This window comes from Chlamydomonas reinhardtii, chromosome 10, assembly GCF_000002595.2.
Source record: "Chlamydomonas reinhardtii strain CC-503 cw92 mt+ chromosome 10, whole genome shotgun sequence".
NCBI classification, from domain to species: Eukaryota; Viridiplantae; Chlorophyta; class Chlorophyceae; order Chlamydomonadales; family Chlamydomonadaceae; genus Chlamydomonas; species Chlamydomonas reinhardtii.
Window position 1 is genome coordinate 2,909,320 of NC_057013.1, and position 21,101 is coordinate 2,930,420.

General features: G+C 64.3%; 3 protein-coding genes across 3 annotated transcripts; 1 reads left to right on the forward strand and 2 right to left on the reverse strand.

Annotated features, from left to right (window-relative positions):
- Positions 1-2: 2 nt before the first annotated feature.
- Positions 3-8,978, reverse strand: CHLRE_10g440200v5 (uncharacterized protein). Its single transcript, XM_043066780.1, has 27 exons — positions 8,570-8,978; positions 8,409-8,463; positions 8,107-8,170; positions 7,918-7,976; positions 7,534-7,735; positions 7,112-7,185; positions 6,749-6,898; positions 6,368-6,472; positions 6,031-6,176; positions 5,706-5,817; positions 5,380-5,520; positions 5,127-5,262; positions 4,716-4,968; positions 4,400-4,534; positions 4,105-4,209; positions 3,683-3,899; positions 3,375-3,502; positions 3,063-3,198; positions 2,791-2,883; positions 2,410-2,570; positions 2,073-2,201; positions 1,840-1,930; positions 1,481-1,623; positions 1,171-1,273; positions 951-1,022; positions 582-749; positions 3-379 (listed from the first exon to the last, which is right to left on the reverse strand). Exons 1-27 carry the CDS (start codon positions 8,746-8,748, stop codon positions 338-340), a joined length of 3,399 nt encoding a protein of 1,132 aa, XP_042920177.1. The 5' UTR covers positions 8,749-8,978; the 3' UTR covers positions 3-337.
- A 141-nt stretch (positions 8,979-9,119) lies between these two features.
- Positions 9,120-12,063, forward strand: CHLRE_10g440250v5 (uncharacterized protein). Its single transcript, XM_001690487.2, has 5 exons — positions 9,120-9,378; positions 9,591-9,684; positions 10,074-10,193; positions 10,372-10,598; positions 10,763-12,063. The coding sequence occupies exons 1-5, from the start codon at positions 9,265-9,267 to the stop codon at positions 11,189-11,191; spliced, it is 984 nt and encodes a 327-aa protein (XP_001690539.2). The 5' UTR covers positions 9,120-9,264; the 3' UTR covers positions 11,192-12,063.
- A 29-nt stretch (positions 12,064-12,092) lies between these two features.
- Positions 12,093-21,038, reverse strand: CHLRE_10g440300v5 (uncharacterized protein). Its single transcript, XM_043066781.1, has 24 exons — positions 20,691-21,038; positions 20,464-20,595; positions 19,578-20,036; positions 19,262-19,399; positions 18,906-19,010; positions 18,522-18,667; positions 18,182-18,332; positions 17,777-17,938; positions 17,448-17,526; positions 17,079-17,319; positions 16,667-16,820; positions 16,458-16,534; positions 15,966-16,098; positions 15,706-15,801; positions 15,380-15,507; positions 15,032-15,167; positions 14,518-14,871; positions 14,188-14,322; positions 13,870-13,974; positions 13,578-13,718; positions 13,236-13,307; positions 12,859-12,990; positions 12,516-12,707; positions 12,093-12,331 (listed from the first exon to the last, which is right to left on the reverse strand). Exons 1-24 carry the CDS (start codon positions 20,742-20,744, stop codon positions 12,284-12,286), a joined length of 3,570 nt encoding a protein of 1,189 aa, XP_042920178.1. The 5' UTR covers positions 20,745-21,038; the 3' UTR covers positions 12,093-12,283.
- Between the last annotated feature and the right edge of the window lie 63 nt (positions 21,039-21,101).

Consider the following 21,101-nt stretch of genomic DNA (forward strand, 5'->3'; position numbering starts at 1 on the left):
ACTCCATGGCTTGTCAAGTTCCAGCTCCGGTGTTCCTGCAATTCTGGAGCCTCCTGTAGCTCTGGTCAAAGGCCATTGTTGGCCACGTACGCTTACACGCCTGCGTCTGCCACACGTCTCTGTCACAACAATGCCCCCACATAGGTTCACTTCCAAGTAATCTGCAGTCCCTTGCCGCACGCTTCGCATCTTGAAGCCGCCATGCATATACTCAGCACACAGCCTGACACGCAGCCCCCATCCTCCGGCACCAGAACACCGTCTTCCGGCACTGCCACCGCTGCAGCGCCACGGCTTGTACGGCTCAACAGCTCCTCCCGGCACCTCCCCAGGCGCCTCACGGGTTCAGCCGCTGCCGCTTGCCGAACATGTTGGATTTCTGTGGGGGCAACAGACACGTACGGCAGGGCATACGACGGAGTGGAAAAATGGAACAGGTTTCCATACGGCATATGATAGCCCTCCTACCCACCAAGCAATGCTCAACGCCGCCGCGCGATGACCCGAGCCCCACTGATTCCATGCACCCCTGGCTTTCCTTGACAGCCTCCCACAGTCCAACCTCCGACCTGCGCACTCACCCCGGCATTTTCTGCGGCCACCATGCAGGCGGGCACTGAAGGGCCGTTCATAATCTGCAGCACTGTGACGTCGCCGCTGTAGACCAGGTCGGACAGCAGCTTGGGCGTGAGAAGGAAGCACTGCGGCGTGTCCTGCTCCGTGGAGGCCGTCACCAGCTGCTGAAACACCTGTGTGTATGAGAGAGAGAGTGTGTGTGTGTGTGTGTGTACTGTGTGCAAGATCGTTTACATTCGTTGGCGCTATCCCCGTGCACAGCTTCACATCGCTGTGGCCCATAAGGAAGGATTGCTCAGACCCGCAAGTGTGCCAGCTAGCAGTGCCAACACAACCCGCGTCACAGGCCTTTCATGCCGCATGGCCCCACGCACCTTGCGCTCATTGACGGGGTCCATGCCCTGGTTGATCTCATCCACCACTCGGAACGGCGTTTGGGTGACGCCCTGCACGGCAGACCAGGAAAAACATGCCCAATCACTTCACAGATTACCCTGATACCATTCCATAGATTGCCGTAACCGCAATGACAGCTGATCCAAACGTGGATCTCTCGACCATTCAAATCAAGGTGAGCGGCCCCCACGCACCCACCTGCAGCGCGATGAGGTAGAGGATGGTGGACACGCTGCGCTCGCCGCCGCTCTGGCGCGTGGCCGTCAGTAGCTGCATGCTCTCCGTCTCCCGGAACTGCACCCTGGGGAGCGAGGAAGGAGAGGCAAGGCAGAGGCAACGGTCAAGGCACGGCAACTGGCGAGACGAGAGCCGCTCACGCATAGAAAGCAATCAGCCCTGACGAGCGGCGTGCTGAGCTACCCATCGCTCTGCAAGTCAACATACGCGGCACGCATTTTGGCACAAGCCTGCTCTCCCGCCCACCCAAGCAGTGCTGCCGCCCGCTCACAGGATCTCGATGGCGAACTTGTCGAAGTCGTCCGGGTCCTCGTGCAGCCGCACCTCGCCCGCACAGCCGATCTCCTTGAAGTTGTGTGAGAAGGAGGCGTTGATGGTGCACACCATATCCTTGATCATAGGCAGCCACTGGCCCTGGGGCAAGAGGGAGCGGGGTAACGAGCGTGAGTGTGTGTGTGTGTGTGTGTGAGAGAGTGCATGAGCATGTGGGTGTGAGGGAGACGGGCCGCAGTGTAGGTGGTGCCAGTACTGCAACTTGCAAGTGATGGTGGGACTGGGCAAGAGTTATGGACTGAGCCGTGGGCTCGGCCAATGCGGGGGCTGAACACCAGGCGGCGCCCGTCCGCTTACCTTGATCTCCTCCACGCGAGACACCAGCGTTTGCACGCGCTGATCCTGCCCCTCCAGGTCGGTCGTGAGCTTCTCGATCTCCAGCTGGCGCCTGCAGGCACAGGCATGGCGTCAAGCACCACACCACAAGCATCCCTTACTTCTGGTATTACAACAGCATTAGGGCCTGCGTAGTGTGCGGTTGTACTACGTAGCAAGTATCAGCACCATCTTCTTAGCAACAGCGCGCTCACATCGTGTAGGCCTCGATGACGTTGGTGTTGTTGACCACAATCTCCTCCGCCTCCTTCTCCGTCTCCTCCGCCTCCTTGAGCAGCTCCGACACGGGCGTGCCGTCCTCTCCCAGCTGCCGCACCGCAGCCCTGCAGGCCAGTCCAAGCACAGCACATCCGGGGCTCACTGCCAGCCATCAGGACTAACACGGCGAAACCGGCCAACGGCACAAGCGGGAGTCCCTTACAGCATGCATGCTCAACTTCAACAACACCTCTACCCTAGGCCCGACCGCACCACCCTCAACCCCAGCCACGCCTCCGCGCGCCCCCTCCCGGCAAACCGGCCCTCACGCACTTGTCCTCCTCGTCCAGCATGTAATGCTCCTCCGCCACCGCCTTGGAACGGCTGTAGTCGGCCTCGTGGGCCTTAAAGGCGCTGCGAGCCGCCTCCACCGCGTTGCGCGCCGCTGTCAGCTCCTGCTCGCGGGCGCGGCAGCCGCCCTTGAGCGCCTCCAGCTGCGGGGTGGCAAGCGGCAGGCAGGCGGGCAAGCAGGCACACAGCGGCGTCAGTAAGCGTGTGAGTAGTGCATGGATGAGCCAGGACGCATAAGCAGAAGCTAAGGAAGGGCAGAAATGCACAGCAGCGGCCGCGCCGTTCGTCAGCACGGGGTCAAGCGAAGCAGGGCGACAGGCTCGGCCGCCCCATCAGGGCGTCGTGGCGTGGCGCGCCCCTCACCTGCGCGCCCGCCTCCCGCAGCTGCAGGTCCAGCAGCTGGCCCTCCCAGATCAGCAGCTTCACGCCGTCCGCCGCCGTCAGCGCATTGGCCAGCTGTATAGAGCAACCACGAGTGGAGAGGTGGCGAGTGTTAGGTGCGGCTTCGGGACTGCAGCGAAGCAAACCATACGCGGCAGTGCGCCGTACAATACGCCGTACTGCCGTCACCGTGATACACCGTTGGCGCCCAAGCCGCATCGACCGGTGTTCCTTGACACCGACCGCTCACGCACCAGCTCCATGTGCTGCCCGATCTTGGCTTTGATAGCGGCCTGCAGCATGGGCTGGCGCAGCACGGGGTCCGGCACGTCGCGCTTGTTCCGCAGGTTCATTGCCGCATTGCCCTGCTCCGCCATGGCCGCCAGCCGCCTGCGGGTGTGGGTAGGAGCGCGAGTCTTGAAACAGCCATGGGGAGCGATGGAAGCGACAGTGACAACATGTAAACTTAAGGAAGCACGAATCAACCGGGCTTCGCGCGTTTTGACAGCTGCTTCAGGCGGCCGGGCTTCTTCACACACTTCTGACTTGTGCAATCCGGGGCTTACCGCTGCTTTAGGTCGCTCATGCGCTGGTCTAGGGTCTGCAGCTCCTGAGCCTTGGCGGCCATCTGCTGCGCCAGCAGCGACAGCTGGAAGTCCACAGCCGTGATCTGCTGTGCCAGCGCCTCGTGCTCCTGCCCGGTGCGCGAACACGGCGGGTATCGCATCATACCGCCGCCGGCGGACACACGGACAACAGGCACTTGACACAACGTCAGGGCATGTAGGCACAAAGCCTCGCACGGAGCTGCGCAGTTTAAGTGTGCTAGCGCCAAGCCAGCGCTCATGCGGTGATTACACGAGCACAGCCGTACCTTTTTGAGGCCGTTCTCCTGGGCCAACAGCTGCGCGCGCAGGCCGTCGTCGTTGGAGTTGCCGGACAGCAGCTGTGGGGGGTTCACGTGCCGGCTATTGATGTGGCGTGTGTTGGTGTTGTATTGAGACCTGATGATCTCGTACTTGACGCCCTCCACAAACATGGCCCTGATGGGCGTGCTTTCGGCGATGACCTCGATGGCGCTGGCGGCGTGCCTGCAGCCGGGCAAATCAGGCGGCCGAACAGATGACAATGGCTGTTGTGAAAAGACGCGGGTGCTTTGTCATTTGTCCCGCAGTGTTGGTACCTACGCCAGTGGATGTCGGGCGGTGCCATCTACTGCGCGCTACCCGCAGGCCACGGTCAGAACTGCCCACTACATGCCCAAGGAGTTCAGCGAGAACCCCCGTGAGCACTCACGTGTTGCCGATGAATGTGGTGTTGAGGTTGCATTGCTTGACCAGCGCGTGCATCACGATGGGCGGCGCCTGGATCAGCTGATCCAAGGTGTACATCACACCACACCTGGAACAGGCATGGGACAGGTGTGGGGTGCTCGGTTACTGTGTTGCCCAACTGGTTGCAGCTACACGGCTGAGCGACGCAACTAGCTGTAGGCACGCCGCAGAGACCATGCACGGCCGAAGCACCCGACCGAGGCGTCAGATCCGGGCGGAAGCCATTGCACGCGCGGCTGCATCAGTACAGTACGCACCGGCTGTGCTGCTCCGCGGTGCCGTGCGGGTAGGCGGCCTGGAAGGCCTGGTCGGGCGGGTGTACGCTGCACGCCGTCCGCACATTGAAGCACTGCATCGCGCGCGCCTGCTCCACCATCAGCTTCTCGTCGTCCCTGCAGCCGCAGAAGCCGAGGTTCGCCAGGTGTTATTGAAGCTTTGCAAAGCCATGCGCGCGCATACCGCGCACTCTATGAGTGCCGCACCCTGCACCTGGTATTCTACCCCCAAGCCGGTTCCACGCCAGCACGGCACGCAAAAATGCCGGCACAGCCGTGACGTGCGCCCCGTACCCACTGGCAGGTCACGAGGAAGGTGCCCAGCCAGGCGGCGCAGGCGCTCTCCACGTACGTCACCGCCTGCGCCTGCGACAGGTCCGGCGGCGGCGCCACCGTCATCTCCAGGCCGATGGGCCCGACCACCGGCCCTCTGAAGGTGCCGTCCTGGCGGTGCTGCTCCACCCAGGCGTAGAGCCGGTCGATGTTGCGGTGCTTCAGCCCCAGGCGCTGCAGCAGCTGGTACTTGCGGCTGTCCAGGCGGTCGATTTGTCCTGCGGGCGAGCATGAGCACACGGGTGAAGAACGCGGGCAGGCAGGCAAGTCCTGTCAGGCTCCCGGGTGGCTGTGGTTTGCAGTGGGCAGCAGCTGCCCAACACCCTTGTGCTCTGTGACACAAGTGGCATGGTCCACGGCAGCCGCGCCGGCTCACCTCGCACGGCGTGGATGTCGCCCAGCTTCTGCCGTGCCTGCTCCTGCAGGTCGTTGCGCCGCGCCGCGTCGTCGTGCTCGGCGTGGCGCAGGTCCATGAGTTCCTGCCTCAGGGCCGCCGCGCGTGCCTCCAGCTCCTGCAGCACAATCACAGACAGCGCACGCAGCAGGCAGCTCACAAACTCGCTCGTGACCACGCAGGCGCCAACCCGCACAGAGGCATCACGGTGCGCCGCGGATGGCTTCCTGCTCACCGGTGACCGCTCCGGCATGCCCTCCACCATCTGTGCCGCTGCTGCGAGCCGCCGCTCCGCCGCTGCGATGGCATCCTGCCGCCGCCTCGCCTCCTCCTGCAGCCCCGTCAGCTCGGTGCTCAGCTTGTGGATGTCCTCGTCCTACGGAAGGAACATGACAAGGCGGCACACGATGTCAGCGCCACCCCCCAAACCACACCGTGGTAAGACAAAAACAGCCCCTCAACGTTGAGCACCACGACGCCTGCTTGCGTAAGCAGCACAAGCAGCACGTGTGCCGAACTGCCGACCCAGATGCGAGCCCGCAGCGAGCAGCATCAACGCACATGCTTGCGGATGGCACCCTGCGCGCGCTGGAAGTTCGCCTCCGCCCGCCGCGCGTCCTTGTCCAGGTCCTGCTTGTCGCGCCGCAGCCCGCCGCACTTGGCGTCCAGCGCCCTGCACCAGAAACCAGCATCCGCCAGAGCAGGTGAGCTGAACGCCAGGCATGGCGAAGTACACAGGAGCACACAGAGGCACACTACAGCGCTGCCCGGCTCAGCTGCCCCAGGCTTGTGTCGGTCAAGCACGACGGGAGGCCAAGCCAGGGTCCGACGCCCCTGACCCCTGCACTGCCACCACGCCGCGTCGACTACGCGCGCACACACTCACTGAATGGGCGCCGTGTCGTTCTGCTGCGCCGCCTCCAGTTCTTCCAGCTTGGCCTTCTCGCCTTGCAGCTTCTCCCGGGCCACCCGCGCCGACTTGGCCTTCGCATCCACCTCCAGCCACTTGGCCCGCCGCCGCAGAGCCTTAGCCTGCGGGAACGACATGCAGGGTCAGGCAGAGCACTCAGGGGCAGAGCATTGCCTGCGCATACCGCTCCGGCCCAGGTCCCCCTGGTTGCCGCGGAGGTTAAAGTGGCGTCGGGTTGGTGTGCCGTAGCAGCATTCTAATGCTGCGCACGCCATCCTGCCACGCCGTCTCAAACCCACATCCCCCTACGCACTTTGGCAATCAGCTCCTGCCGCTGCGAGTAGCGCTCGTACTCGCGCTGCTGCTGCGCCTGCACCCCCTTCAGCTTCTCCAGCTGTGTGCCGGTCTTATCCCGTTCCTGTGACAGCAGAAAGGGGCCAGCTTAGCTTCCTATTGTAAGGTCCAAAAGGTACCGTTTGTCACAGACATTGCCACCAGCTGCTTTACGGCAGGACCGGTCCACTTAAGCCCGGCAAACGCGGTCGCCTGCTCGCGAAACCCTGAACCACGGCACATACGTACTCCGCTCTGGTCCTCTCTCATGCCCCGCATCCGCACCCCACCACCCGCACCCCTGCACCCGCACTCCTCCACCCGTACTCCAGAAGCCGCATGCTCGCACACCCTCACCCACCGCGGTGGCGATCTTCTCCTCCTTGCGCAGCACCACCAGCTTCTGGTGCTGGTCGTGCAGCGAGGCGTCGCCCAGCGCCTTCTCGGTAGCTGCCAGCAGCTCGTACTTGTCCATGGCCGCAAAGGACTGCACCTTGTCCTGCGGCAGGAACTGTTGGAGCGAGGGAGAGGAGGGGAAGAGGAGGGTTCGCATTCTTGCCGTGTCCGGGCGAATTAGAGTAAGGAAGAGGAACCGGGGACCTGGGCATAGGCGGGCACGGGTAGTGCAGCAGGGTGCAAAGGTGTGATGTGTGGGGGGGGGGAGAGGGGGGGGTCGCGATTCCAAGGTGCGGATGTGGGCGAGGGCGCGGTGCGGCTGGCGCACCTGGCACAGGTTGTCGAACTGGATGTTAAGCCTTTTCACCAGCTTGTCCACGTCTTTCTGGGTCGCGTCCTTGCCTGTGGGGTTATGGACATGGATGAAAGGAGCCAGATTGGTTTTTACCATGGGCCCATGTACGAAGCCAGTCAACCACAGCCAGCTGATTGGAGCGCTGGACATGGCTTGCACTCAGGCGGCGCGCCACCCTGGTGGTGAGTTACGGGTCTCGGCAATGCAGGCATTCGTATGACTACCCCGCGCTGACTGCGTTTGTCGATGGACATGGCAGCAGCCACACACCCCACCCACAACTTGCAGCCCAGCGCACTTTGGCTTCCACTTTGGGGATGGTGCTAGTATACCCCTCCTACATATTCACACACACGCTCCCTCCCCCTCTTCCTGGCTGGCTGGCTCGCACGCACCGTTGATCTTGTAGTCTGTGGAGTAGCGCTGCACCAGCTCCTCAAGCCGGTCGTCATTGAGTACGCGCTCATTGCGCAGTGTGATGGTGCGCCGGATGACGTAGTCGCGCCCCTGGCCGCCCGAGCTCAGTGTGGTTTCAATCCAGCACGAGGTGGCGCCGTGGCGCACGAAGGCCTTGGTACTATCACCACGGCCCAGGTTCTGGGTTGCGTAAAGGGGAGGCGGCGGTTAGCGACTGTGCGGCCAGGTGTGGAGGCGTGGCCGTGTCATGCCAAATGGACGCACCGTGGACAACGCAAAGTCGTGGCTGTGCATTTGCACTGCGGTTGCGTGAGCTGGAGGAAGCCAAAAATCCCTTGGTGATGCCTGTTCCCCGGACTTGCCTTGTGCGAGCCTCCGAGTCCGATGCACAGGGCGCACACCAAAGACGACTTGCCGGTACCTGTAAGGGTCGCGCAAAGAGGTGCGGCAGCACACTGCGTTTTCAAGGCCGCCTGTGCATTCTTGAAGAAGTGGGCGCAATTCTCCTCGACCAAGCCAACGGCGGTCATGATTTGCGCTGTCCGCCTTACCGTTTGGCCCAAGCACCAGGTTCAAACGCGCGCCCGGCCGGACCGTCACAGTTCCATTGTAGGTCTGTAAAGGTTTGTGGGTTTGATAAACATGGCGTCAGTGTGCGGCTGTCTGGCCCGGGCATGGAAGCGGGACTGTCATATGTGAGCCGTGCCCGTCTGCCTTGCGGATGTGTCCCATGGCGCAGTCCAGTGCTGCCCCGTGGCGAACCGCCACCCTCCGTGCCTGCCAGCCCCAGTATTACAGCGCGCAAACTGACACCGGCACACAAAGCCGCTTCCGCAGGATCGCCGTGAGTTACCATGAAGTCATGCATCCTGACGAGCTTGATTGCGCCCTTCGCGAAAGTGTCTGGCCTGTGCGCACACGGCAGCCAACGGCACTTTGTGTTACCGTGGCGTGTCTGGGTTACCCTACCCGGTAGAGACAAATACGGTGGACCCTGCGCCTCTGACTGCCCACCTGGCCGCGCCTGCGGGCGCGTTGCTTGGCCCAGCACCTTCATTACTCCGGTGCCGCTCAAATGCGTCCTCCGCATCGCCATCCTCCTCGACCTCGCCAGGCCCCTCCTCCTCCTCGCGAGCATCCTCATATTGCTCATCATCGCTCTCATGTGCCATTTCGCGCTTTACGCGGGGCATTCTGACTGCGGAGGCCTGCACAGGCCTTTTAAGCTGCTGCCGCAAGCTGTCAGACCCTATAGCCCTTGATGGCCTGCCCTTATGAGCTCATGTGAGGCATTGAAGGTGTCGGGGATGGACAAACACGTCGGAAATGGACCAGCTGGCTAGTAGAGTTTCAAAAACAGTAACTGCGCAGCTTTCGCGTGCTGTGGTGATGCGGAGCGTTGGCTTACAGCAGTAAGCTTGTTATGATAACACATGTGTAACAAACGGGGTAAGAGACGAACGCGCGGCGAGGCATGCCGTGTGCTGAGCTGATGGCGCGCTTTAGTCGCCGGGCAGCGACTGCCTCTGCATTCTTGAAATTCCATCATCGTGGCCGTGGTTAAGAATTCATAGACCCTGAAATGCCCTCATTACATTCCTAGGGCTAGGGCTCGGCTCGATTCTGCGCCAGGCCGCCCGTTCTTTTGGCGTTAGCTCGGCGCCCCCAGCTTGGATTACCATCTACGTATGGTCGCTGAGCTTGGCAAAATGACTGTGGCCTGCAGCGCTTTGCTCCAAGCGTCGGGCCCAACGCCCGCCGCGCTGGTTGTCATGCGCCACGGCAAGCGAGAGGACACTATAAATTCGACCTGGCAGGCAAAGGCAAGTGCGGAGCGCTGAAGCTGCGGAGGTTTTCTGCCGGGGCTGGTCTGCTTAGTTGCCGCCTGCTTCGCTTCTCGAGGCCCGGGCGCATAAGGCGCCTCTGGCTGTCACAAGTCATTTATGGTGCACGATAATGCTAGCCGAATGGGGTTGGCGCGTCTTTGTCAGCCTGCGGTTCCACACCGGACCTCGCCCTGTCGGGCTCCCCGCAGGCGCGGTTTCCTTGGGACACCCCCCTGTGCGCTATGGAAGCCGAGATAGGGGAGGCTTCGGAGAAGCTGCTTGCGGCCGGGCGTTCATTTGACGGTGAGACGGTAGATTTGTCTAAGCCAGAACGCCGAGTCCTCCTGTAAGCCCCGACGAACAATCGTCAGTGACCGCGGAATGCACGTAAACAGCCACCCGGCCGTTGGGGCGCACTTCCTCTCTTGCACCAATTGATCTCCCAGCACGTTGACTTGCAGCCGGCATGGCTGCTGCGGTGCGACGTCCTGGACAGCATCTCCAGGCGCTGCTGCTGCTCCTACGCACTGCACATAGCACCGTACACGCCAAAGCCTCGGCGCGGGCCCCGACCCTTGCCCCCGCCGCCCTAGAGCCCAACAGCCATACCTCACCACTGCCGCTGCACCACACGTGGTTAAGCACAGGATGTAAACCCCATGCGCCGCCCCCATCCTCCTGCACACTTGCAGTTGTCTACTCTTCGCCGTTCTTGCGCTGCCTCCAAACGGCGGAGCGCACGATGCAGCACCTGGGCTGCAACGACGTGCCCGTGCTTGTGCACCGGGGCCTGTCAGAGGTCCACGGGCCAGGTGCGCGCCGGCCGGTCCCGTCCTGCAATCCAATGCTTGGTCATACTCGTGTGTGGTGTCTGGATGGCCCGCTCGCGTCGGCGCGTGTGTGCCTGCGCTTCAGCACCCTGCGCCGCAGCCTCCCCACCCAGCCGGACACTAACCCAGCACCGCCTTTCCTCACGCGCCCACGCCCCAGGCCTCCTCTTCAAGTGCCGCTACCCCACCGCCGCCCAGCGCGCGCGGCTATGGCTGTGGCACTCGGCCTATGGCCGCATCTCGCGCGCTGCCCGGGAGCGCTTCAGCCGCAAGGCGCGCCTGGTGCCCGCCAGCCGCTGGCCCACACTGCCTGAGTCGGATCCCAAGGCCGCGGCTCGCTTCAAGCAGGTCATCGCCGAAATCGCCGCCAAGCACCCCGGCCAGAGGGTGAGGGTGGGGCGATTGAGTGGTAGGGCAGCAGGGGGCTGCGGGCACGGGGGTGCGTCTCCTTCATGTTCGTTGCCAATGCTGTTGCGCGTGCCTCAGCACAACAGGGACTTGCCTCAGTTCTTCGCCGCTGCCTGTGTGCAATGTGGCCCGCGTGCGCGCAGGTGCTTGTGGTGTCCCACGGCATGAGCGTGCTGGCGGCCTACGAGGCGCTGGGGCTGAGCGGGCGGCTGGTGCAGGTCATGTTCGCAGGCTTCGTTGCATGCAGGGCCAGGGGCCAGCACCACCAGCAGCTGGAGCAGAAGCAGCAGGAGGGGCAGCAGCAACAGCAGCAACAGCAGCAACAGCAGGAGAAGGTGGAGGTGGAGGTGGAGGGGCAGGCGCTGGATGACCTGCAGCCGCAGAAGGACGAGGAGCATGCGCGCGGGCAGCCGCAGCAGCAGGAGAGCAAACGCGCGCACAAGCACAACCCAGTGGTGCTGCCGACGCCGATTCCGGGCGCGGGCGCCGGCGGGGCATGGTCAGAGCTGGAGTTGGATCCCGAGCTACCCTTTTGGAACCTGGACGTCGAGTTTAAAAGCTCCTTTGAGTAAGGAGACGTTGGGGGAACAGCTTGCGGGTGTGGGCCAGACTAGGCCACGTCCTTAGGATAGCGCCAAGAGTGAGGGCGTTGTGGGTTGTGGCACGCGGCTATGAAGGGCATCGTTGCTTTGCCGGCTGAGGCTTGACATCAGGGCTACTGTAGTGTAGGAGAGTAATCAGGGCTTCTGTAGTGTAGGAGAGTGCGTGTCGCATGTGAGTGCTGGCAGGCGGGAGCAGATGATATTGCACAAGGGACGAGAGTCTGGCAATGGCAGGAGACAGGTACTAGCATGATGCGCCCGCTGTCGTTACTTACATGAAACGGCGAGTTGAAAGAAGACTGGGCGCATGTGCTTCACTGAATTTGCACTAGCATTCATGGGCACGTGGATGCCGATTTGCGCAATGCGCTTTATTCTTAGGCAGCGGATGGTCAGCTGGGCGGTGGACACATCACTGTGATGGGCGGCTTCTGTATTCCCCATCCATGCCCTCGTGCATTTTGTGCATTGCATGCATGTGCATGCATGCCTGAGCGTGAGTCGATAGCGCTGATCAGTGACAGGCGGCGGCATGTTGGCCTTGCCTCGTCCGTTGGCGCGACGTGAATCCAAGGGCGGTCATTGTTTTGCGGCTGGACGCAACGAACGCTTCGGCAGGTCTTGGAGTGTGAAGCCGAGCCTACAGGCGGGTGGAGGCGGGTGGAGCCTGGCATAGTAAGCAAGCAAGCCTGCGGTTGAGTATAGGGCTGCAGAGGAAAGACTGGCACTGCGGCTGCAGAAGTTAGGGGCTCGAGGCCAACTTGCTGCACACGGACTGGTACCGGGCTCCTGCGTCATCGTCGGGCAGTGCGAACTTCGTAACCGTGTAAGACTTCAGCAACTCGAACATCGTCAGCACCCAGTCGCTGCTCGCAGGCTTCTACGAATCACGCCCTGTCCGTGCAAGTTCACCGCCTCTGCTGCATTGCAGCCATCGCTGGCCTCATCTCTCATAACTCCTCATGACCCCTCATGACCCGCCTCCACCCACACCGGCCAGTGCCCTCCATACACACACACGTGGCGGGGCTTTGTTTTGTTGTTTATATCAACACATGGCGGTCAGTTCTGCTCTCCTCCCACCGCAGCGCGGCGGACCACCATGAAGTCCTGCATGGACACGAAGCAGGCGCATGCCGTGGGTGAGGGCGTGGGCGCGGGTTCATTCACGGCACCAAAACAGCCCTCATGCCACACAGGCATGGCTGCCCATGCACACAGCAGATGCACACCCGGGCCTGCCACGGCAAAACGCTCAAAGCAGCCTCTCCCAATGCCACCCAGCGCCACCCACCTTGAGCAGGTGCCAGGGCAGCTGCCCCAGACCAAACAGCGACACGTCAGTGCGCTGCCGCGGCGGCGGGGCCGCGCGGCGGGCGGGCTGTGCCGCCTGCCCCGCCGCCTGCCCCGCTTCCGCCTCCTCCCGCTGTGCGGCCTGCTGCAGCAGCAGCCGGTCCACCAGGCCGGGTGTCATCACAATGAAGTCCTGCATGTGCATAACGTGCAGGGAGGGTTACACGCCCGAGCCCACGTATAGGTCTCCAGTGTCACTTTATGCGTGTATTTGGGAAGCACAAAGTGTGCATATGTGCATGCTTGTTTGCACGCGCAACAAAGTCCCAGTGGCGACCACCTACGTTCCGTATGGGCTTGAGGTCGTGCACCCGCACGTGCTCGTTGTACTGCAGGTTGGCGATGAGCTTGGGCGTGAGCAGGAAGCACTGCGGCGTGTCGGGGCGGCTGCTGCTCTCCACCAGCAGGTTGAACACCTGCCCGAGTGGGCGGGGGGGGGGGGTGACGGAGAAGGCGGTGGTTGTGGCGGGTGTGATGGGGAAGGCGGTGGTTGTGGTCGTGGTTGTGGTGGTCGTGGTGGGTGTGGCGGAGAGAGCCGTGGGCTGGTGGAGGTGGAGGTGGTCAAGTGGAGTGGGCGTGGGGCACTTGCCGCACGGCTAGGCGGCTCGTGCGCCCCTCATGGGCTCGCCCCGGGCATCCCGGCAACCGCGGCCCCCCGCACCTTGCGCTCATTCCTTGAGTCCATGCCCTGGTTGATCTCGTCCACCACTCGGAACGGCGTGCGCGTGACGCCCTGCGAGGAAGCGGACACACAGGCACACGTCATGGCACGCGCACGTGTAGACACGCGCCCGGGCCCTGTCCCCGGCTCCCCGCCTATCCCCCTTGCCCTCCTGCACGCCCGCACGGCACACTCCCCGCAACCCCCACAATGCTCTTGGTTTGGAAACATACTCGGCTTGCATCAGAAACAACCACCCCACCACACCCCGCTTCTGCTCAATACACATACGGAATGCAGAATGTCGAGGACAAAGCCCACCCAGCCCAGCCCCGACCGCACCTGCAGCGCTATGAGGTACAACATGGTGGCCACGCTGCGCTCGCCGCCGCTGTGGTGGTTGCGGTCCAGCGCCCGCAGCCCCTCGCCCGCCCGGTACTGCACACGGATCTCCGCCGCGTACGACTCGAAGGCGTCCCCGGCCTGCAGGCAGTGCGGGGGAGGGAGTATGAGGAGTGGGTGGCGTGTGCGTGTGCGACGTCCCCGTTGCAGGCGCATCAGCGGTGGCCAAGAGTAACGTCGAGCGGGACGTGAGCGCATCTCAGGTCTGGGTGTGTGGACGCTCGCCCCTCACCTCTGTCAGCGCCACCTCTCCGGCGCAGCCGATGGCGGCGAAGTTGCGCCTGAGCGCCTCATTGACGGCCGCCATGTGGCCCTGCAGCTCCGGCAGCCAGGAGGCCTTGAGGCAGGGGATGAAGGGGGGCTTAGAGTTAGGTATTCAGCAAGGCAGTGTGTCAGGCGTGGCCTGCATAAGTGAAGACAGATCGCAGCACTGCGCGCCTCAAAGTGTGGGTCAGCATGTTTCGAAGTGCGGGTCGGCATTTTGGAAATTTATGGACAGCTGCCCCCATCCTCGCCAGCGCCCCTGTGTCCGCCCTGCACCACGCCCCACCTTGAGCTCCTCCACCTCCTGGCTGGTCCTGCCCACGTCCGCCTCATACGCCGCCGCCTTGGCGCCCTCCTCGCGCAGCTCCCCCTCACGCCGGCTCCAAGCTGCCAACACCGCGACCTCGTCGCCGCGCAGGTTCTGCAGCACAACACAACATAGCAAAGTCGGCGCAACCCGATCCGATCTCGGCATTGCGACGAGTCCACGCATCTGCCAAAGTCGACGTCCACGCCCACGCCCACGCCCACGCCCACGCCCATGCCCGCCCCCACACCGGACCCATCCCACCTACCCCTTACCCCCCCCACCAACGACCAACAGCCCCGCACGCACCGCCTGCGCCGCCTCCATTTCTGCCGTCTTGTCCGCCATCAGCGCCTCCAAGCCGCCCGCGTCCTCCGGCCAGCCCGACCACGCCGCCACCAGCTCCGCCCCCGGCGCCGCCGCGCCGCCCAGCTCCTCCCGCGCCAGCGCCGCCGCCTCCGCCGCCACCTGCTTGGCCACGTCCAAAGCCTGCTGCGCCGCACCCTTGGCTTGTGTCTCCGCCGCCAGTCGGTCGACTGCGGCTTGGTAGGCGCGCTGCAGCGGCGCTTTCCGCGCCGCCATCTCCGCGGCCTGCAGCTGCAGCGGCGCCAGCTGGCGGTGCAGCTCGTGCTGCTGCCGCACCTGCTCGCCCAGCGCGCCGGCCTGGTGTGGGGTGAGGTGTAGGGGCGGGGCAGGGTAGGGTTTGGGGCGGCGCTGGAAGGAGCGGGAACAGGGCAACAGAGCAGGGGTTCACACCACCAATAAGGCACACTGCTGTGGTCTGCCTCCGCCCCTCCGGCCACGCCTATGCCAACACGCGCACCAGTCGTGCGAAGCGGTCCACCTCCTCCGCGAGCCGCTGCGACAGCTGCTGCACGGCCCCCAGCGGGTCGCCCTCCTGGGTCAGCCGCTGCAGCCGCCGGCTGTAGTCGCCGTGAGCCCGCTCCAGTTCCGCTAGCCTGCGGGTCGGGCCCAAGCGGCGGCGAGTGGCAACGCACAGCGCATATCGTTTCTTCCTGCTGGAGCGCTGACACCACAGCTGCGACGACCGAGGTAGATGTGAGACATGGCGGACATACAGGAGGCCGAGAAGCAGAGGCAGTGCACATGAAGTAGAGCCATCCCTCGTTGTAGGCGCAGGGCCCCCTAAGCCACCCCTCTGCTTACTTACTTGGTTTGGATCCGTTGCCGCGCCTGCAGCAGGCGCTGCCGCTCCTGGTGCAGGGCGTCGCGGGCCGTGCGCCGCTGCGCCAGCTCCGACTCCAGCCGCACCAGCTCGCGACGCGCGTCATCCAGCTCCTACACTCACCGGCAGGAACGCAACAAGGGCATGAGGATACATGACAACGCAGTTGAGGAAGGTGGCTTCGGCGTGGGCGTGGGAGCAAGCATGCACTTGGAGTGCTGAGCTCCCATCCACTTTCAGGACACAAAAGGGCGCGCTGGGACTCCCAGCATGTGAGCCAGCGGCCTGCGGCTCCACCAGACAACACATACCTGCCGCCTGCGCTGCAGGGCCGCGCGCTCCTGCTGCTCCTCCTCCTCTGCCCCCGCCGCGCCCGCCTGGGCCAGCAGCCGCGCCGGCTGGAGGTGCTGCAATAACGACAACAAAGAATAGCATCGCCAGCCATAAGCTCACACAGACATGCGCTTTAAGATATGAAGGCCAGCAGCTCCCAACCCAGCCCTCCGCTCCAGACGCCTGCAACGCACTGCCCCGCCACCGCCCCGCCACCCAGCCCGGCGTGCCCACGTACCGCCAGTTTCTGCGTCGTGTAGCCGCGTTCGTAGCGGCTGTGCGTGGCGACCGTGAGCCCCAGCGGCGTGAAGACGCGGGTGACGGGCGTGTCGCGCAGCAGGGCGGTGAACACCGGTGTGCTGTGCGTGTGGCTGCAGAGGGGCGAGGCAGGAGGGGGAGAGGAGGGGGAGAGGAGGAGGAGAGGAGGAGGAGAGGAGGGGGAGAGGAGGGGGAGAGGAGGGGGAGAGGAGGAGGAGAGGAGGGGGAGAGGAGGGGGAGAGGAGGGGGAGAGGAGGGGGAGAGGAGGGGGAGAGGAGGGGGAGACGGGAGAAGTGTCAAGTAGGCGGCGAGGCCAGCAAGTGCGCGACAGGACGGCAGGAGCTGCAGACACGCCGGGCCGCTGCGACCCAGTGCGCAGGCTTTTGCCCGCGTCGTGACACAGCGTACGTCCGCTTCGCGTCACCCGGTCCTCTCCTGCCCGCTCCCGTCTCGGCCGCGCTCCCGCACTCACTTGTTGCCCACGTAGACCGTGTTGATGCCGTTGGAGTTGCACAGCGCCGTTTTGATCAGGTCCGGCGCCTCGAACAACTGGTCCAGTGTCAAGGGAAAAAGCACACAAGAGGAAAAGGCTCGATCAACAGCGTGCAATCGCGCAAGCATACATGTGTGTACTCTTGCATGCGAGGGAGCAAATAAACAACGGGCCGCAATCGGCATTACCTGGTCCAGTGTGTGCGTGATGCCGTACTTCTGGGTGTAGGCGCCCGGCTCGCCGTCGGGGTGCGTGACGGGCTGCGCGCCGCCCCGCACGTACATCAGCTGGTGTGTGCAGCCGTTGGCCTCGAGCCAGTCCTGCACCTTGTTGTTGTCCTCCCTGCGGCGGGACGGCGCCGGCGCAGCACCGAGAGTTGAAATGCACATGCCGGCGCGCGCCCCGAGAAGCCCTGGTGATGCGGTACGGTAAACAGCGCCCAACCTGTGCGCAGCACTTGTGCTGCCAGCGTCCGACGCATGACCGCCCACCCGACGCCTTCCGGTTGGCCCTCCTCCCCTTTCAGTGGGGCTCAGGCATACAACGCCCCCCCTATTTTCCCCACCCATTCACCCAGCCACGAATTACCGCTCGACTCACTTTTGCTCCGTCATCACCGTGCACAGCCCGCGCCGGCCGATGTACTGCTCCAGGTAGCCCGCCCAGGCCGCGTCCGCCACCGGCGACAGCTCCAGAAGCACTGGCCCCAGCACGCGGCCCCGGAAGCCGCCGGCGGCGCGGGTGGCCGCCAGCCACTCCACCAGCTGCCGGCTGCCGCGCTGCGCGCCGTCCAGCTTGCACAGCAGCGCCTCGCGCCGGTCCGTGCGCCGCTGCTCCGCGGCTGCGGGACGGAGAGGGAGAGCATGGTGTTGGGAGACAGAGCATGGCGGAGAGTAGCGAGGTAGAAAGGAGGCAGGTTCGTTCCAGACTACAGGGGAGGGCAGGTGTGGCGTGGCGTGGCTGACTCACTCTCCAGTCGTTGCACGTCGCGCTCAATCCCCAGCACCTCCTGGTTCTTCTGGTTGACCTGCGCCTCCGCACCGCCCACCTGCGAGCAGCACACGTGCACACGCGCAACATCGCTCATTTATCCCATCCGCTCACGCACACACCGCAAGCCTTCACAGCTCAGCATTCCACCTTTCAGCTCTGGCCTCTGCCCAGCTCACCGATCAAGCCCAGCCAATCTCGCTCCCCTCCCACACCGTGTCCATGCAGCCCCCAGCCTTTCCATGCAACCCCCACCCCCACCGCTTTTCCAAACATCCCTGCAACTTCCACCGTCCGCCCTGCCGCACCTCGCCCGCCGCCGCCTGCAGCTCCCCCGCAATCTCTTCCAGCCGCTGCGCCTGCTGCGCGCTGAGGGCGGTGGGCGCCGCCGCCTGGTCCGCCGCCACCTTGCGCAGCCCCTCCTGGCAACGCGCCACCTCGGCACGCCACCGATCCGACCTGGCCCGAAGCTGCGCCGTGGGGCGTGGGTGGAGCGGGCGGGCGTGTGCGTGGGTGGGTGCAAGTGAGCGATTACTCGGGCTAACGCAGGACGCGGTTGCGCGATGCGCCCATGGTAGAATGCATGTTACGTAAGCAGAGCGGAGGCTTCTGCAACCCTGCGGCGAGGAGTCACTCACGCTAACCTTCCCGCAGCTCCACCCGCAGTCCGCAGTCCGCCTCGCCCCCATCGTGCCAGGCAGCTCCGCACTCACCCCTTGCAGCTCCTCCTCCCGCTGCTTGAGCGCCACCTCCGCCGCCTCCAGGTGCCTACGCGCCGTCTCTACCTTCCTGGCCTGGGCCTCGATGGCGCGCACCCGGCCAGCTGCCGCCTGGTCCAAACGCTCCCGGTCGTGGTTGAGCGCCCTGCACCACCACCGACAGGCACAACATGCCGCACTATGGGTCCATGGCCCACCGATGGCACCGTCTAGACGCACACTCCTGCTTTCAACACAGAGCAACAGCAGCGCACATACGGATTGACACAGGCACATGCCCGATGCTAAACCTGGCAAGAATGCAAAACCACCCTGCGAGCTATTCGCTACTCACGTGAGGGGCGCCTGTGCCTGATCCACCTCCCGCTGCACCGCTGCCACGCGCGCCGCCGCCGCCTGCACGGCCTGCTGCGCGCGGCGCACCGCCGCCTCCTTGGCCTGCTTCTCCACCCACCGCAGCTTCTGCGTGATCCGCTTCACCTGCGCGGCGCTCCACGTCACACCGGGGTGGCGCACATGGGGCACCCGCACAACTGCTCTGCCGTGCACCCGAAGGTGCACACCAGCGCCTTCAACTCTCAAACTCGTCCACTATCCCGGACGCACACACATGTACGGTACATACACTGTCTTTGCGTAACGTTTTCCTTGTGCTCTTCAACACATGTACGGTGCCAGGCACACGTTCAAGCGCGCGAGTATGTGCGTGTGCGCGCACCTCCTCCTTCAGCTCGTCCCGGCGCTGCAGTCGGCGGTACTCGGGCTCCGCGTCCGCCTGCTCCTTCTGCAGCTTGGCCAGCAGGTCCCGGGTGCGGGCCAGGTCCTGGGGGCAGCGGCACAGGGGAGGCGAGGGTGGCACAGCAGGCACAGGGGGAGCACCAAGGCGGCACAGCATGGCTCCATGCTTCTAACCAAGGACCTCGGGGAGACTTGCACAGACCGAGATCCCGCAGTGCTCCCCTCATCCCGCCTCGCCTGCGTTCCTTGGCGCCCACCCTTCGCTTCCTGCACTGCCCCCACCGCCTCCCCCTCCACACACAAGCAACCGCCCCAACCGTCCGTCCGGCCGCCCACCTCCCGCTTGGCCCGCAGCGCCTTGCTCCTGTCCACCAGCTGCTGGTGTGTCCGCAGCAGGTGGCCGTCGCCGATGACCTTCTCCGTGTTCTCAAGCAGCTCCACCGCACTCAGGGCCGCGAACTCGGACACGCGCTCCTGCGGCAACATGAAGGGCATCAGCGGGCAGCTGACGAGGATAGCAATGCCCGCCGCTCCATGCTCACAAGCCATCCTGCAACCAGCCAAACTCCTCTGCCCTGCCCCCGCCTCCCCTACCCACATCCTCACCCCAGCCCCCGCCCCCCCCCCCCTGCCCCTGCCCCCGCCCCGGCACCTGCGGCAGGAACTGGCACAGGTTGTCAAAGTAGATACCCAGCTGCCGCGTCAGCTCCTTGACACGCGCCTCAGGCACCGCCCGCCCGTCCAGCCGCCACGTGGTGTGGCTGCCGCCGCGACCGCGAGCTCCGCCGCCCGCCGTGCCCCCCGCCTCCTCCTCCCCATCCAGCTCCTCCTCCTCCTCGGCATCATCCGCCTCTCCAAGTCCCCCTTCCGAGCCTGCGCCCGCGGCGCCTGCGGCTTTGCTGGCTCCGCCCTGCTGCTGCTGCTGCGTCGTGCGCTGCCGCTTCTGCGGCCGGCGGCGGCGCTCCCCTGTCTGGCGGCCCTGCGCTGCCTCTGTGCGGCGGTGCACGCGTATGTCGGGCTGGCCGGGACCGCCACTGAGCGTGACCTCCACCTCAAAGGCGGAGCAGCCGCGGCGGATGAGCTCCGCAGCGTCCTTCTGGCGGCCCAGCGTCTGTAGTAGGGGGGTTGCGGTGGTCGGTGGTGGTGGTGGTGGTGGTGGTGGTGGTGGTGGTGGTGGTGGTGGTGGTGGTGGTGGTGGTGGTGGTGGTGGTGGTGGCGGTCGGTAGTGGTGGTGGTGGCGGCGGTGGAGGAGGAGGGAGGGGGCCCGTGAGTATGAAGGGCTGCGGGGGTAGGGCGGCTGCTGCTAACCTCAGGCTTGGAGGCCGTGGCCACCTAAGGAAGGAGACACTGCGAAATGCAAGCCTGGGGCTCAGCCCAAACCTAGTCACGGCCCGAAGACTTGGCTGAGGCTGCCGTGTGTATGCGTGTGTTCAAACCCAGCCCCCGCGGCTGGGCACGTCGTTGAACATGCGGTACACCCAGTGTACCCCGTGAGTGTACCCCGTGAGTGTAACCCGTGAGTGTACCCCTTCTCACACCTTCATTCCTCCTGCCAGTCCCACACACAACGCAGTGACCAGGCTGCTCTTGCCACTGCCGTTGGGGCCGGTGATGAGGTTGACGCGGGCGCCCGGCACCAGCTCCAGCGTGCCCACAAAACTCATGAGGTCCTGCAGGGTGGGAAGATTAGGCTGTGGATGTGAGCTAACGGCCACTGAGTAACTCCAGGTGGCCTACAGGGCGCCGCCTGTGCTGCGTTACCCACCGTCACACGGATTTTTTTAACGCTGCCACGCGGGAACACGCCGTCGTGCTCCATTGTGGCTCAGGCGCGCCTGTCTCGTCGGTGGTTTGTGTTCGCAAAAGCTGGACGGCCTGCTAGGGCCTGCGTGCTGCGCACCGCACGCTCAGGCCTCTTCACTGTCGCAGTCCTGGGAGCGTCTGGAAATGCATTCTACTGTATATGCTCTTGCATAGAGCTGGCGAGCAGGTATGTTGGGTCGGGCTCCTTTCCAGGGCTTTGTCAAGTTTTCTTCTGCACCGGTTCGGCCTTGCGGGTTCAAACTATGGTCGGAATGTGTGAATTTGTATGTGAGTCACAGACTCGCAACGGGCAACTATTAGCAATGTTGTCCGCTGTGAAAAACCGGAGGCCAGTTCCATTGCGAGATGGGCA

What these genes read in the sequence shown, in the direction of transcription:
- CHLRE_10g440200v5 (XM_043066780.1), bottom strand. Translation starts at nt 8,748, where the DNA reads ATGCCCCGCGTAAAGCGCGAAATGGCACATGAGAGCGATGATGAGCAA. An exon ending in AGGGTGCCATCCGCAAGCAT is followed by an intron (nt 5,521 to 5,705) that starts GTGCGTTGATGC and finishes TTCCTTCCGTAG; the next exon opens with GACGAGGACATCCACAAGCT. An exon ending in TCTACCTCATCGCGCTGCAG is followed by an intron (nt 1,023 to 1,170) that starts GTGGGTGCGTGG and finishes TCTGCCGTGCAG; the next exon opens with GGCGTCACCCAAACGCCGTT.
- CHLRE_10g440250v5 (XM_001690487.2), top strand. Translation starts at nt 9,265, where the DNA reads ATGACTGTGGCCTGCAGCGCTTTGCTCCAAGCGTCGGGCCCAACGCCC. An exon ending in ATTCGACCTGGCAGGCAAAG is followed by an intron (nt 9,379 to 9,590) that starts GCAAGTGCGGAG and finishes GGCTCCCCGCAG; the next exon opens with GCGCGGTTTCCTTGGGACAC. An exon ending in GTCAGAGGTCCACGGGCCAG is followed by an intron (nt 10,194 to 10,371) that starts GTGCGCGCCGGC and finishes CCCACGCCCCAG; the next exon opens with GCCTCCTCTTCAAGTGCCGC.
- CHLRE_10g440300v5 (XM_043066781.1), bottom strand. Translation starts at nt 20,744, where the DNA reads ATGGAGCACGACGGCGTGTTCCCGCGTGGCAGCGTTAAAAAAATCCGT. An exon ending in TTAAAAAAATCCGTGTGACG is followed by an intron (nt 20,596 to 20,690) that starts GTGGGTAACGCA and finishes CCCACCCTGCAG; the next exon opens with GACCTCATGAGTTTTGTGGG. An exon ending in ACGGTCTACGTGGGCAACAA is followed by an intron (nt 16,099 to 16,457) that starts GTGAGTGCGGGA and finishes GCCCCTCTGCAG; the next exon opens with CCACACGCACAGCACACCGG.